The 16,072-nt window shown below is 37.3% G+C and overlaps 1 protein-coding gene across 6 annotated transcripts in view; it reads right to left on the bottom strand.

Moving 5' to 3' along the window:
- Nucleotides 1–3,183: 3,183 nt before the first annotated feature.
- prox1 (prospero homeobox 1) overlaps nucleotides 3,184–16,072 on the bottom strand; it is a 103,163-nt gene continuing 90,274 nt past the window's right edge. For 4 of the 6 annotated variants that reach the window (XM_033025340.1, XM_033025339.1, XM_033025338.1 and 1 more), the window contains one exon: nucleotides 3,184–10,373. In XM_033025340.1, the coding sequence (XP_032881231.1) occupies nucleotides 10,188–10,373 (186 nt within the window). In that variant the 3' untranslated portion in view covers nucleotides 3,184–10,187. Of the gene's footprint in view, nucleotides 10,377–16,072 lie in introns of all 6 variants that reach the window. The other 2 variants (XM_033025341.1, XM_033025342.1) reach the window with 2 other exon arrangements.

Genomic DNA, 16,072 nt, shown 5'->3' with positions numbered 1-16,072 from the left:
TCCTATTACTTTAGATGGCTCTGAAACAAAATTATCTAATTCTCGCATTGTACATTTTAAATCAATTGACAAAATACCTCAGTGAAGTGATGACATTGTATTTATCTATACTGTCTACAGTGTATATGTTAGCAGCTTTGATTTCTGATGAATAGCAGGATCTGTAGGCTTCCCATATCACAATTATGAACACCATAACCATTCATCCATCCATCAATCCATTCACAATTAGTGCTAAATTATCTTATTATGTTATTCAATGCAGGAGACCTGAAAAAGAAACCTGAAACCATGGGATCTCACTTGCAGATAGAAAATTATTCTCAAGATAGTACAAATTTTAATGCTTTTGTATTTATCAACTCACCTTTCCATTTCTGTACCTAATTTGATTCATTCTCGCTCTCATCAATTAATAAAATGCATGTGTAAAGAGCATACCCCCTTGTTCACCAAGGATTCAAATACGTTTCCAATTCCATTGCACTACTTTCAATATTTCCAGTAAATTGCAACAGAGAAGTTATAGGGTTGAAGAAGGGATAGCCATCCATTTTTGCCCACACCACTCCAGGATGTTCTGGGATATCATGTTTACACTTCTTGTTCTTTCCTGTAAACAGCTTGAAGACCACATGTCACATTATCTCTACAGTTGCAATTTTAAGCCGTCTTTCGAATGCTCCACGTGCATTTTTGACCATCCTCTTTCACTGTAGAATTGGTAGCAGAACATGTGACAAACTAAAATCTCAGTTTTGGTCACTTCGGCCTATTAATTTTGGTTTTCTGGTTTGGCCAGTCTCCCTACAACTTAATTTCTATTAACACATATTCTACTGCTCTGAAAAGACCAACTAATCACACACAAAATTATCTTTACTGAGTGCTCATATTTTCTTTTTTTAATTATTTGCTGGTGCTTCTTAAAGATAGGGCTCATAAAGATAGCGGTGTCAGGGGATATATCAGAACGGGGTACTGATTGCGGATGATCAGCCATGATCACATTGAATGGCGGAGCTGGCTCGAGGGGCCGAATGGCCTACTCCTGCACCTATTGTCTATTTCTATGTTCAAGTTTGTGTTCTACTGTTCAGCATCTCCTCACATAGAACAGTACAACACAGGAAACGTCAAGGCCTGCAACATCTGTGCCAAACACAATGCCAAATTCAACTAATCTCCTCTACTTGCACATGATCCATATCCCTATTTAAAAAACACTATCACATTATCTCCACCATCATCCCTGCCACTGTGTTTCAGGCATCCACCACTCCGTGTTAAAACATTTGCCCCGCACATCTCCTTTAAACGTTGCCCCCTCCCAACCTTAAACCGATGCTCTCTAGTCTTGGCCATTTCCACCGTGATTGTTAGTGTTGCTGTTTCTTCCATCATTCCATGCCTTTTACTACTGCTCTAACATACTGAAGTACTGCTTACTTCAACGTTCCAACAGATGAACTGTGAATTTAGGCCGAATATGAATTGTGAAGCTCATCTATTTCAGACAAGATGCAACATTTATAATCAAGAATTCCTTACTTCAAAGGTAGACAAAAATGCTGGAGAAACTCAGCCGGTGAGGCAGCATTTATGGAGCGAAGGAAATAGGCAACGTTTCGGGTCGAAATCCTTCTTCAGACTGAAGAAGCCTTCTTAATGAATAGAGAAAGTATTTAAGGGCCACATCAATATGCTGTCCTTTCTTCCTGATTTTGGCTGGCTCCATGCTCAATTGCATCTCCAGTTTCTTCCCAGCTGTTATTGGGCAACTGAACCTTCCTATCACCAACTAACAATACTGACTTACCATCTACCTCACTGCAGAGCTTCAGACTATCTTTAATCAGACTTTACTGGACTTTATCTTGCACCAAACATTATTCTCCTCATCCTGTGTCTGTAAGTGTGGACGGCTTGATTGGAATCATGTAGTCTTTCTGCCGACTGGACAGCACACGACAAAAAAAGCTTTTCAGTGTACCTCAGTACACGTGACAACTAAGCTAAACTAGACCTCCCAGATGTGGGGTCGCTTCTTGTTACTTCTGACTAGAAGGAATGGTGGGTTGCCTCCCACAACTTCACAAGGTTCTGTTTTTTACACTAATCTTCAAAACTCTTTAATAGATTAAGAATTGAAATTCTTTCTAAATGTTAAATAACTGGATATTGTTGCCCACATTGATATGAAATAACTATAAAGCCTATTCACTGCATAAAAGCATTTGGAATTTGATTCATTATCACACTCTTCTTTCAGCTGCTGTAGTAAATTTAAACAGTATCTTTAAGCCTGTGTTAACTCACTTTAATTTAAAACACACTTAGATGGAACTTTCCTCTGACACTTGCTCTGCATTTCTCTCTTGCTTATGTTTATGTGGAAAGCTTTGAACTGGACAAATGTCTGGCATAGCTCAAAATGTCATATTAAAAAAAAAAGTCATATTTGAAATGTTATACTTCAAAGGGTAAATGACATTTGAACCTGATTGGCTCCAATGACATGAGGCAAAGAGCAGCGGATTACAACTGGAAATTCAAAGGACCCAGCAAGGAAGCATTTAAAATATATATATATATATTATATATATATAAATAAAAATTACTATTTACAGTGACCTCAGGATGTGCATATTAACGAAGCATCCTCTAAAAAAAGCCTTGTAACATCAATAACCTCCATTGATCTCAAGATGAGCTTATATACAATTAACATGTTGCTCTACATGGACACACCAGTTTAAATGCAACTACTTGAGGCAGAAACATACAGTAGGATACAATTACCATTTTCTTCTGAAAACCTGTTAGATGTGCTAGTTTTATTGAATACATGCATACACTGGGCATTAATATCTGGTGCTTGAAGGGTAAATAGAATGATTTTTAAACAATATGGCTGGAATGCTTCTTCCAAGCTGCACTGAATCCATCTCAATAATTTACCCACTACATTTACTCCCTAATAATCTAATACACATTAACATCCAACTGTACACAGGGAAAAAAATGAAAGCACAGATAAAATATCAGGTAATATGTAAGGAAATGAAAATGCTCTTTATTTCTATATGAACTCATTTTGTTTGCCCTCAAGGTGCGAGTGAAATCATTTGGCCGCAGCAAATAAAAATGTGAAGAGTAAACACAAATTAAGTGCAAACAATGTATTTGGAATTATATTTATTCTGCACAAGCTTGCATATATACTGCACATACATTCAGTTCAGAGAAGAATGGAAGGCACACAAGGCAATTGAACTACTGTAGTTTGTAGGTGGTACAAAGCAAAGGTAAAAGTCTGGATACCATACAAAAAAGCTTAAAACACACAAAATGAAATCAGTTAGTCAGCAAAAGGTTTTATCTTCAAAATTTAGTAGCTGCCAAGCAGAATTTAATAACCATTGCTTAAGTCAGTTGGCTACTGCACCCCATGACATGGACAGGGATCATCATTTCATTACATGATCAATTATTACAGTACATCCCTGGCAATACAAAATTTTACACCTTCAAATAAATTAGGATAAATTAAACCAATAAATTATGCAGTCTTCAGAACAATTAACAACAACAAAATTCCACAATCAAAATGGTCTCTAGCTAGAAAAGAAAATCAAATCACTGACTATGTCAGTTTTAATTACTGCACTATTTTCAAATTAACAGGTATTTAATACAAAAATGAGCATAACGCTATGTACAACATATTGCTAAATAATATAAAGGCAGTGTTTTCGTCACTTTTCTGCAACCATATACATACAAGCGTTTTCATCGCAGGCAGTTCATATCCCACAGTTCTCTATGACAAGATGAGCGCATTTCATTCAACTTCACATTCTGCAATAGAAGTGCAATATGTAGTAACCATTTCCAAAATAGCCTTCTCCCTTGTCATTCAATTTGAAGGGAGTTCTCAAAAAATTGGTCAACATTAAACTACCACTTAAATAAAATTGTGTGGTCAGGACTTGGGTAAATTACAGAGTTTACAAGTGCATGTGCTTTTGATGTAGCTGCTGATTTCTATGCCACTGACATCACCACAAGGAAGGTCTCAGGATTCATCCATTTACTCTCATTTATTTACTGGGTAGATGCAATATACATTCTGTAAATATTTTACAAGATACAGAAGTCATAATGAACGCAGAATTTGTGGATTCTGAACACAGTAAACAATAAAGTGAACTTCAAAGAATTTTTGTAAATCTAATTAGAATTCCAAAGGGTTCCGAACTTACATGTTGGAAAATTGGCTTTGTTTTTCATAGGAAATTCAATACATACTTAATGATCAGTATCACAACATGCATTATATTTCCCGTGACAGCAATAAATACAGCAACAAATTGGATGTGAACGGTGATTCAATTAAATGAAAAGAAAGTAAAAGTTCGTAAACCAAATTAAATTAACATAAATGGTAATTTAAGGTTAGCATTTCTCGAGGGCTCCCTTTTTAAACTTTTGTGGAATATTTACCCACATATTTTTAATGCAATTATTTTACAATGTGTTTAAAAAAAATCAAAAACATGAAATCAGAAACTTAAAGCAGATTACCAGCTTTGATACTCTGAGGCACAACCAAACTGCAACAAAATATGCGCGTAAATACTTCATACTATTTAAATACTAGAACTCAATGTCTGCCATGTAATTTTCTCAGTACTGTGAGCATTCTCTGCGGCATATCCTGCAATAGTCATAAATATAATTGTCGCAGAGGCCACAGCAAAACATTCTCTTCACAAAACATATTTTCAGCATGTCTAAAATAGAAAAGTTGTCCATCTAAAGGGAAAAGTCAGCTTTCACTTCACACATATCACATCATATGAAATATTGCTTCTATACTACTTTATAATCTATGAAAACACAAAATTTGCACCACAGTTACAAAAAATTGGCTTCTACAAGATTTCCCATACTCGAATGCTGAGCAAACAATTGAAGAGGAAAAAATAATTTGCATTATCAAACTGTTCTAAAAATTCTCTTCAAAAATTTTTTTCCAGCTGTTTTATTTTTATAAAGATACAATATATGCATAGCTATCACTCAGTAAATCTGGCATTTATTGCAGTTGGTTATGAATAAAAAGGAAATCCTCAAGAATCCCAAATTAAGAAATGTTCAGCCACAGAAGGCACAAGAACAATTGTATATGTGGGAAATTGGGAAATTGAAGGTGTTTGTATCCTTCAAGCTGGTGCATTTAAGGTCTAGGCACAGGATATCACCTCAAGTGTATATGCAATGTTAAATTTCTATTAGCGATTAGAATACAGAAATGGGCTTTAATTTACAGATTTAGCATCCATCGTGAGCTCATATTAAACTATACAAATTTCCAGTCTGAAACATCTGACCTCCTGCCTCTTGTAGCATCATGAATACGTAAAGTGTATGCCGGTATAATTACAGCAAACCTTGTGAAGCAATCAAGATGATCTCAGGTTTATAAGAAAAAAATGCAGCTGGAGGCACAAAGGCATTATGGCTCTCTTAAAAGCATTCCAGTTCAAATGAAATTTCCAGACCATTCTTATATACTGGACAAAGTGAAATTAGTTTAAATGGAATTACAATTAAGCTGTTGAATGCATTTTTATTAAAATCATATTACAAAGCTATCCCGCTCAACTAATCGTGCCGTTATTACAGAAGAGTACTGAGATGATTTGGAACCCATCCTTTTTGATCTTTTGCAAAATTTCAGGGCACACTGTATTCTTTGCAATTTTGTACACATTTATTTATTTGATAGATCTTACATTCACCCTTTAAACAACAAAACAGGAAAGTAGGTGCCCTTAACTCAGTTTGTGATAATCGTTACACTCCAATTGAGACCACCTTGTAATGTCAGCATAGAATTGTTAGCTTGTATTCTGCAAGGTCAGACCCATAATAGGTTCACCAATACTCATAACTAATTTCATTAGACAAGTTTGTTTTCAAATTTCATAGTAACAACATGTCAGTACTAATTGAGACTGAGTGACTGATACATAATTCTGCCAGGCAGGGCTAAGTAGTGAGTGCATAGCACAACACAAAATCAAATGAAGGATTCAGCATTCTGGGGGCATACCAAAGTTAAGACAAACCTGGTTTAGATGCATAGTGAATACAATGGCACTTCATTTTATTGTCCGCATTGCCTTAAATGTACAGACACTGCAAGTGCGTTCGTTCTACATGTGATTGGGCATTTCAGGCAACATGCTGCTAATTCAATGTCAGCAGGTTTTTAAGGCTATATGTTGACATTAATTGCTTCCCAGCATTTCATTACATCAGCTGTAATTAAAATTAGTTAAACTGTGACATAGGATTCGCTTACATTGTTAAAATTCAAACTCATCATAATTTAAACTGTAAATTTAACATTTTGTACAATATAGATTTTAAGTGCTCTGATCTTGAGAAATATTTTCTTAGGGTGAATTCAATCATGGAAAATGTCATACAAAACAAATGCAGTTATTTTTAAACATTCATAGTCAATGATTCATTGTTCTTCTGTCGCTGCAAAGTGAGAATTTTGTTTTTAATTGAGACGAATTAAAACTCAACGATCAGCATTCCTGACAACAAATCAAAAATAAATAATTCTAATGAAAGCCACAGCGCTAAATATGGATGTTTAATTTATTATTCCATATTTGCTTGTAACTAAATTTGAGATTTTTGTTACATCTATCAGAAGTTAAAATAATATTTTTCACTGAAACTGCTTTCTCAACAATGTTCATCTTTGTCTAATAGATATATTAGAAATTAATTATTAGAATTATTTTCTTTTAAAGTTTGAAAATGGAATATCATTGTTTCCAAACTTTTCACATGCTGCAAAATGTGTTGATGTATTGACACAATCTGCAGAGCGTTTAGGTTTGCAATGCTGAAATCCAACACAGATAGTTCCATAGCCAGGCCTGCTTTGGTATCCACCTCAGTCTTAATTTATTCAGAACATGCTGACAATTGGTCCTGGACATCCGAACACTGACAAATTCTGGAATACTCAGTGCAAGATCTTTGAAAAAAAAAAAAATTTGTTTTGCAGACACCATTTAACTCACATAATCCTAAATTGAAAATAGAATCAATACTGTTGAGCAGCAAAATGAATACATGTCAGGGAAGAAATTCACCTTCGCCTGTTCTGGATCGTTGGTATAGTACTTGCTACACATTATACTCTACTTTAGCTCCATTGAATTCAATTAATGTAAATTTCAGAGGTGGAGTTCAACAATCAAATACCTTTATATTGTAAGTTCAGCGTTTGCAACTGAAGATAATTACTCCCCAGTGTGTTTAATATAAAATGGAGAGAAAATAATAGGAGAGTTCTAAATTTAGATTTGCATTATCCTTAAGCCATTTCACTTCAACCTTAAATATAGTGAACAAATTCAAAAACATTTATGAGTTCATCCAAGTCATTTTGCTGACAAGAATCTGATGGTGAGCAAAAGCATTTAACAGCTTTGACCAGTTACCCTGACTAGCTACACTTCAGTTTGATATTATCTAAGGGAGTGGGCTGTGAATCTAATAGACACTTTTCCAGTCATACTTGCTGGTCAAAATTATAATGCAGTATTAGCCTTTCAGCAACCTGGAAATTCAGTGAATCACTGCCTACAATCTGGAATTTCTGGCTTGCACACCAGAAATTTCTAATCACACAACCCATTTAAAATCTAACTGGTAGATTTGATTTTATACATGGTCTTAAATTACAAACCAATTAGGCAATATGAAATGTGTAACACACCATAAACCAATAGGCTTGACACAATTTAGCTTTAAGTAGGGCAGAAACAGAAACAGAAATTGATCCATTTTCAGTCTGTGGTTTTGTATACAACAAGAAAATCCGCATTGTCATCCTTCTTGATAAAAGACTGGATTGTGGTGAGCTAGCAAGTTGAAAAGTCACTGTTAAGATACGTTTCAAAAAGGTGCAATAATTATGCCAATTCCTTTAGAGTAGTATATCATAAATTGTGTATTCAGAAAGTGCACACTTACATGCTTCATCATGTTATCAGAAACTGCTATTAAAGGCAGAGTGGCTATATTCAAACCCAGTTCTAACACTTCATTATACCTCAGGTCAGTCATTTTAAAATATATTAAGTGTGTACTGGCTAGTGGATCTGATTGACTCAAAATGTGTACGGTCATCAAATTGAATGGGTTTAAAGCCAATTTTGTCCCAAATAAACTGACCCAGATGAAACTCTACATCAGTTATAACACGGAGGTTTGTTCTCAGTAGTAATTATGTTGGTAAATAAAATAAATACACTACTACTAAATGTTACACTCCAATAACAATTAAATCAGGCGAATGAAGGTAATCTCAGTACGACTGTGTAAATATATATATTATATTATATTATATTATATTATATATAAACTTTAAAAATTGTACATGGTTCAGTATGTTCCCTTCATCTAATAACCCGGGATGCTTTCAGTAGTCAGTGCCAACACTAAAACCAAACTGCTAAGAAAAAAAGGGGAATGGGATGTGGAAGAAAAAAACCTGCTGCTTATGAAGTGGTTTCCAATGAAACTAAATATTTTTGATGCACTCGCACAAATATTGTAAAACAGCGTGCAAACTGTTTCACATAGTTGCAGGTGAAAAGTAATCAGATTAGATCTGGACAGTTTCAAATTCCCTGTGGTGGGCATTTAGTTTCAAACATATTCTAACAGTATGGCATGTTTATGAACATATGACTTTCAGTGTCAATAGAACTTTTGCACCCTATCTACAAGTAACCATTTTCACAAAAAACCTGTATTCTAGTTACAATTACGTGCTCAATGCACTCAGCAGTCTTACAATGATTTTCACTTTGAAGCACATTTCTTTTTTGCATTTGAGTTTTTCTTTAGTACCCAAATGGATTCCCCCAACTTAATTAAAGTTAATCTGCTGTCCCTTCATGGATTGAAATGTGGTAAACTGACACACTCTCAATCATTTAATTTTCAAGTTCATTTTCTTAGGTCAGCAAAAAACAATACAACTTTAGCAGAGCCAGGAAAAATCTCAAATAAAGTTCACAGCACATTTCTCGGCTTGAAAATCTGTCAGTTTACAGGGTACTTGAACTGAATAAAATACGTTCTTCCAGAAATTAAAAGTATAATTGGAGTATAAAATAACTAATGAACATCCAGCTGGCTGAATAGCCTCATTTTAAATAAATACATTTAAGCGATCTGTTAATTTTTGCTGAATTCTAACAAATTAACAGGAAATTTTACTTTTTGTAAGGATTACTCTCTCCCTGGAGAATAAGACCACTGCCTGGTGATTGGGCCAGTTCTGAATTTTTCCTGAATCACCTGGAATCATTGGAACGCCATCTTCAGTCCGTGTGTTAAAGCAGAATTGTTCTACGGTGGAGAGGCTATTCCCACGTGAAGTGGTCATGTTGGTGAAACTGTAGAATTCTATTCGAAAAATGGTGTTTGGTGGAAAAAGCAATAGCTGTTTGTAAGGTGGGGATCAAGACAACGTGGCCCGTAGCAGCTACAGAGACTGAAGAATGAAACACATGCCACTTGCAGGTGGTGGGTATTTAGAATAATAGGTGACACCACAGGTATGGCTGAGCTGTATGATGCATTCTATTCTGGGGGGCAAAAGATCAATTGGTATCATGCCTGAAATCAAAACAATAGCAGGCTTAGAGCTCTCTGGTAACGATGTAGCCGGGCCAAACCTCCTAGTGTGCCGTGTTGTATCCATTGGCAGTTGCTTTATTGTCCCAGTGATGTCATAGTTATTTGCCATTTGCCACAACTAATCATGAATAAACCCTTTGCCTGACATAGCAGTCCACTTTAGGTGTGATATCGTGAAATATTAAAACTAAAAGTACACACTCACACACTTCATTTTTCCTTCAGTTAATCAAACCAAACATAACCTTCAAAACAGAAAGGTTCATGTATCAGCATTAGTAGGTTCAAGGCTGTGGTGAATAACCTCCATATAAGGTCAAATGTAAAAGGGTAAAACATTATGGAACTTAACAAATCAGAGCTAAGTAAAAGCAACAATACAAAGATTGAGCATCAGAACGGAAAACATATATTACGTCTGATGGTTCTGGGCATCTTTACTCGTGTAGTAGCTCTTGCAGGCAATTTGGAGATTTGAAAACCTCCGGGACTTCACTGTCCAGCTTGCAAATGACCTTGTAGATGGCCTTCTTCCAGGAAGGATCAACGTCTTTGCCTGCAACAATGGCATTGAAAAACTCTCGTAATGTGATCTGAGCCACTTCCAAGAACCTCTCCGGAACCTGCTGATACAGAAGGAGACAATGACATTAGTCGAGTTTTCAATTTCAATCTAAAGTCTCTGATTTATTAAAAAACAAAGGGGAGGGCAGGCGGCTGAGCTTTCGTCAACCTCACCGAAGCTTGCAGCAGTACTGCACACCCAGCCCCAAAATATGGAAAAGTTTGCAGTTTGCAGTTTATTCCAGGAAGGCTATTTGTAGAAAGATGATCTTTATGCTTTTATCCTCTTTCATTTCAGCAACCAGACCTATCTCCCTCCACACTTAAAACACGTGAAATTTGCAAGCTTTCAACATTTTCTATAATTTTAATTTGATGCAAAGCTCAATTGTTGCAATTTGCAACAGTAACACAGCACACAGTTAATTGTTTTAAAACAAGCACCCATTATAAAAATGAAATTCAGTGCTGAAAAATTACATAAAACTTTGTTGAAATATTGTGCTCGGTTGGATATATTTTCAGAATCTTAACTTTAATATTTATAAGTACAGTATGAATTAAACTCATCTTGTTTCTTTTCTTAGTGGATATGCAAACTTCAGGCAATGCTTATTTTGAAGAGGATTTTTTATTAGGTTTGGTGGTTTACAGACTGTAATGTGTTCATCAATGTGCCTTGAGATATTATTTCACCTGATAAGCTTGACAGCATGGTTAAATTTTGAGACAAATATTAATGATTTCATTCGGTGCCCTTGCAGTATATTAAAATCAGAACATTTTCCAGGGATAGCAATGCCCTTGAATAATGAGTTAGACTTAATGAACTTCTTGGTTAAACGTACATTCAGCATTTTCTGCCTATACATTCGGATCATCACTTCGAGTCAGTTTAACAATGTGAACACTTGTTTATGAAGGTGCAACATAAATGGACCAAAACATTTGATCAAAACTGTATTTTGGGACAAGACTCGTTGGAATTGTAACTAAATCCTTTCACTCCAGCTGCATTCTTCTTGCGTCACTTCCTTAAGAAAACTGACTATCAATTATTTTGGCATGTAGTAAAGGTAATGCAACGGTTCTCACGGGAGATTTCAACATGCAGGTCGACTGGGAAAATAAGGTTGGTACTGGACCCCAAGAAAGGGAGTTTGTGGAGTGCCTCCGTGATGGATTCTTAGAGCAGCTTGTACTGGAGCCTATCAGGGAGAAGGCAATTCTGGATTTAGTGTTGTGTAATGAACCGGATTTGATAAGGGAACTCGAGGTGAGGGAGCCATTCAGAGGCAGTGACCATAATATGATAGGTTTTAATCTACAATTTGAGTGGGGGAAAGGGAAAATAGGAAGTGTCAGTATTACAATTGAACAAAGGGGACTATGGAGCCATGAGGAAGGAGCTGGCCAAAGTTGACTGGAAAGATAGAAACATAGAAACATAGAAATTAGGTGCAGGAGTAGGCCATTCGGCCCTTCGAGCCTGCACCGCCATTCAATATGATCATGGCTGATCATCCAACTCAGTATCCTGTACCTGCCTTCTCTCCATACCCTCTGATCCCCTTAGCCACGAGGGCCACATCTAACTCCCTCTTAAATATAGCCAATGAACTGGCCTCGACTACCCTCTGTGGCAGAGAGTTCCAGAGATTCACCACTCTCTGTGTGAAAAAAGTTCTTCTCATCTCGGTTTTAAAGGATTTCCCCCTTATCCTTAAGCTGTGACCCCTTGTCCTGGACTTCCCCAACATCGGGAGCAATCTTCCTGCATCTAGCCTGTCCAACCTCTTAAGAATTTTATAAGTTTCTATAAGATCCCCTCTCAATCTCCTAAATTCTAGAGAGTATAAACCAAGTCTATCCAGTCTTTCTTCATAAGACAGTCCTGACATCCCAGGAATCAGTCTGGTGAACCTTCTCTGCGCTCCCTCTATGGCAATAATGTCCTTCCTCAGATTTGGAGACCAAAACTGTATGCAATACTCCAGGTGTGGTATCACCAAGACCCTGTACAACTGCAGTAGAACGTCCTAGATACCCTAGCAGGGATGACAGTGGAGCAACAATAGCAGGAATTTCTGGGAATAATACGGAAGGTGCAGGATCAGTTCATTCCAAAGAGGAAGAAAGATCCCAAGGGGAGTAAGGGGCGACCGTGGCTGACAAGGGATGTAAGGGACAGTAAAAAAGTATAACAGAGCAAAGATGAGCGGGAAGCCAGAGGATTGGGAAACCTTTAAAGAGCAACAGAAGATAACTGAAAAGGCAATACGGGGAGTAAAGATGAGGTACAAAGGTAAGCTAGCCAAGAATATAAAGGAGGATAGTAAAAGCTTCTTTAGGTATGTGAAGAGGAAAAAATTAGTTAAGACTAAAGTTGTACCTTTGAAGACTGAAACAGGTGAATTTATTATGGTGAACAAGGAAATGGCAGACAAGTTGAACAGGTACTTTGAATCCGTCTTCAATAAGGAAGACACAAACAATCTCTCTGATGTATTAGTGGCCAGAGGATCAAGGGTGACGGAGGAACTGAAGGAAATTCACATTAGGCAGGAAATGGTGTTGGGTAGACTGATGGGACTGAAGGCTGATAAATCCTCAGGGCCTGATGGTCTGCATCCCAGGATTCTTAAGAAAGTGGCTCTAGAAATCGTGGACACAATGGTGATCATTTTCCAATATTCCATAGATTCAGGATCAGTTGGAATGGATTGGAAGGTAGCTAATGTTATCCCACTTTTTAAGAAAGGCGGGAGAGAGAAAACAAGGAATGACAGACCAGTTAACCTGACATCGTTGGTGGGGAAGATGCTGGAGTCAATTATAAAAGATGAAATAGCAGCACATTTGGATAACCGTAACAGGATCGGTCCGAGTCAGCATGGATTTACAAAAGGGAAATCATGCTTGACTAATCTTCTGGAATTTTTTGAGGATGTAACTAGGAAAATGGACACGGGAGAGACAGTGGATGTAGTGTACTTGGACTTTCAGAAAGCATTTGATAAGGTCCCACATATGAGATTAGTGGGCACATGGTATTGGGGGTAGTGCTGACATGGATAGAAAATTGGTTGGCAGTCAGGAAACAATGAGTAGGGATAAACGGGTCCCTTTCAGAATGGCAGGCAGTGACTAGTGGAGTACCGCAAGGTTCGGTGCTGGGACCGCAGCTATTTACAATATACATTAATGATTTAGTTGATGGGGTTAAAAGTAACATTAGCAGATTTGCAGATGACACAAAGCTGGGTGGCAGTGTGAACTGTGAGGATGCCACGAGGATGCAGGGTGACTTGGACAGGTTGGGTGAGTGGGGAGATGCATGGCAGATGCAGTTTAATGTGGATACCGTGAAGTTATCCACTTTGGTGGCAAAAACAGGATGGTGTGAATGGTGTGAAGTTGAGAAAAGGGGAAGTACAATGAGATCTGGGGGTCCTTTTTCATCAGTCACTGAAAGTAAGCATGCAGGTACAGCAGGCAGTGAAGAAAGCTAATGGCATGTTGGTGTTCATAACAAGAGGAGTTGAGTATAGGAGCAAAGAGGTCCTTCTGCAGTTGTACAGGGCCCTAGTGAGACCACATCTGGAGTATTGTGTGCAGTTTTGGTCCCCTAAATTGAGGAAGGACATTCTTGCTATTGAGGGAGTGTAGCGTAGGTTTACAAGATTAATTCCTGGGATGACAGGACTGTCATATGTTGATAGAATGGAGCGGCTGGGCTTGTATACTATGGAGTTTAGGATGAGAGGGGGATCTTATTGAAACATATAAGATTATTAAGAGTTTGGACATGCTAGAGGCAGGAAACATGTTCCTGATGTTGGGGGAATCCAGAACCAGGGGCCACAGTTTAAGAATAAGGGGCAAGCCATTTAAAACAGATATGACGAAAAACTTTTTCACGCCGAGGGTTGTGAATCTGTGGAATTCTCTGCCTCGGAAGGCATTGGAGGTCAATTCTCTGGATGTTTTCAGGAGAGAGTTAGATAGAGCTCTTAAAAATAGCTCTTAATAGTCCCCTTAATAGTCAGGGGATATAGCGAGAAGGCAGGAACGGAGGGGTACTGATTGTGGATGATCAGCCATGATCATAGTGAATGGCGTTGCTGGCTCGAAGGGCTGAATGGCCTACCCCTGCATCTGTTGTCTATTGTTTATTGTCCTACCATCATGATCTCCCTGTACTTTTTTTCTTAGTGCTTGACCACATTGCACCTTTCATGTATTTCTTCTGCCATCACTCCTATAATTCCATCAATCTTGCTTCTGCCCTGCACCCTGTAAATTTCCATCTAAATGTTTCTATGTTTAAACTTCCAACCCTTGTGGAATAAGCCCATTCGTCTTCCTAATTACCTGCTGTAGTATCTGCATGCTAAACTTTTATATTTCATGTCCTTATATGCCCTTTTGTGTTATATTTAGTTTTTGCCATCACTCTGTTTTAAATAATAATTTGCTTTTTAATTCTTCCTTCCAGTGCGAAAATTTGGTTACCTCAAATTTTCCTACATTAGACTCCATCTGCCAATCTCTTGCACACACATTTAACCTATCCAAATCTGTTTGCAGACTCTCTGCATTCTTCTCAACTTGCCAACTCACCTATTTTTATGTCATCAAATTTGGCTACAGCATGCACGATTCCCTCAACTTAATCACTAACAAAGAGTATAATAGTCGCAGCCCCATCTGATTGCAATAGCCCATTTATCCCAATGCTTCTGTTAGTTAAACCCCTCTCCTATCTATTTTATCCTCAAAGCACATATCTCCTAGAATGCCCTGCTGTGGCACAGTATCTAACGCATCTGGAAATCCCAATATACTACATCTAATGATTGCCCTTTAAGCATCATATGTAGAGAATGGGGAATTACTAGATGTAGTGTCCTAGATGTTTATTCCACCCTCTAGTACTATGGTTAATAATAACTAGTTTTGTGTTACATTCTTAAAGAACTCCAGCCCATTTGTCATACCCAACTCTATTTTGTAATATTTGGATGCTGACTCTGCTTGATTAGTTAAATGTTCCACTATTATCTCCTTAATGATGGATACCTGTGCATTCCCAATAACTGATGTGTTCAAGAAGGAACTGCAGATGCTGGAAGATCGAAGGTACACAAAAGGCTGGAGAAACTCAGCGGGTACAGCAGCATCTATGAAGCGAAGGAAATAGGCAACGTTTCGGGCCGAAACGTTGCCTATTTCCTTCGCTCCATAGATGCTGCTGTACCTGCTGAGTTTCTCCAGCCTTTTGTGTACCTCCCAATAACTGATGCTTGGCTACATGACCACCAGTTTCCTGCCTCCCTTCCTTCATGAAGAGTGGAATTATTTCTGTGGATTGCCAATCTTCTGGAACCTCTCCATATTCCAGAGAATTTGGCAGATTAAAACTAATGTATTCACTCTCTGTAACCATTTCCTTTAAGTTTTTCTGTTTATTATCCTTTTTATTTGTGTATTATTAATACACAGATAATATACTGTAACAAACAAAAACAACTTCCTGCACATCATGTCCTTATGAACTGAAATTACCTTCAATAATAAACAATATACCTTCAATAATAAACAATATCCAAGATTCTGAAAAGTTTTAGGCTTGTTTAGATGACAAAACCATTATAAACTTGTTTGACAATATGCTGCTCGTGTGCAATAATGCAGAGCATACATGCAAATCTCCATTTTCTGAATCTTCATGTGCTAAGGAACAGTGTTAAATGAT

Source organism: Amblyraja radiata, chromosome 8 (genome assembly GCF_010909765.2).
Source record: "Amblyraja radiata isolate CabotCenter1 chromosome 8, sAmbRad1.1.pri, whole genome shotgun sequence".
Lineage (NCBI taxonomy): Eukaryota > Metazoa > Chordata > Chondrichthyes > Rajiformes > Rajidae > Amblyraja > Amblyraja radiata.
Note: the sequence above shows the minus strand (reverse complement) of the source record. Positions and strands in the feature narration are given on the sequence as shown.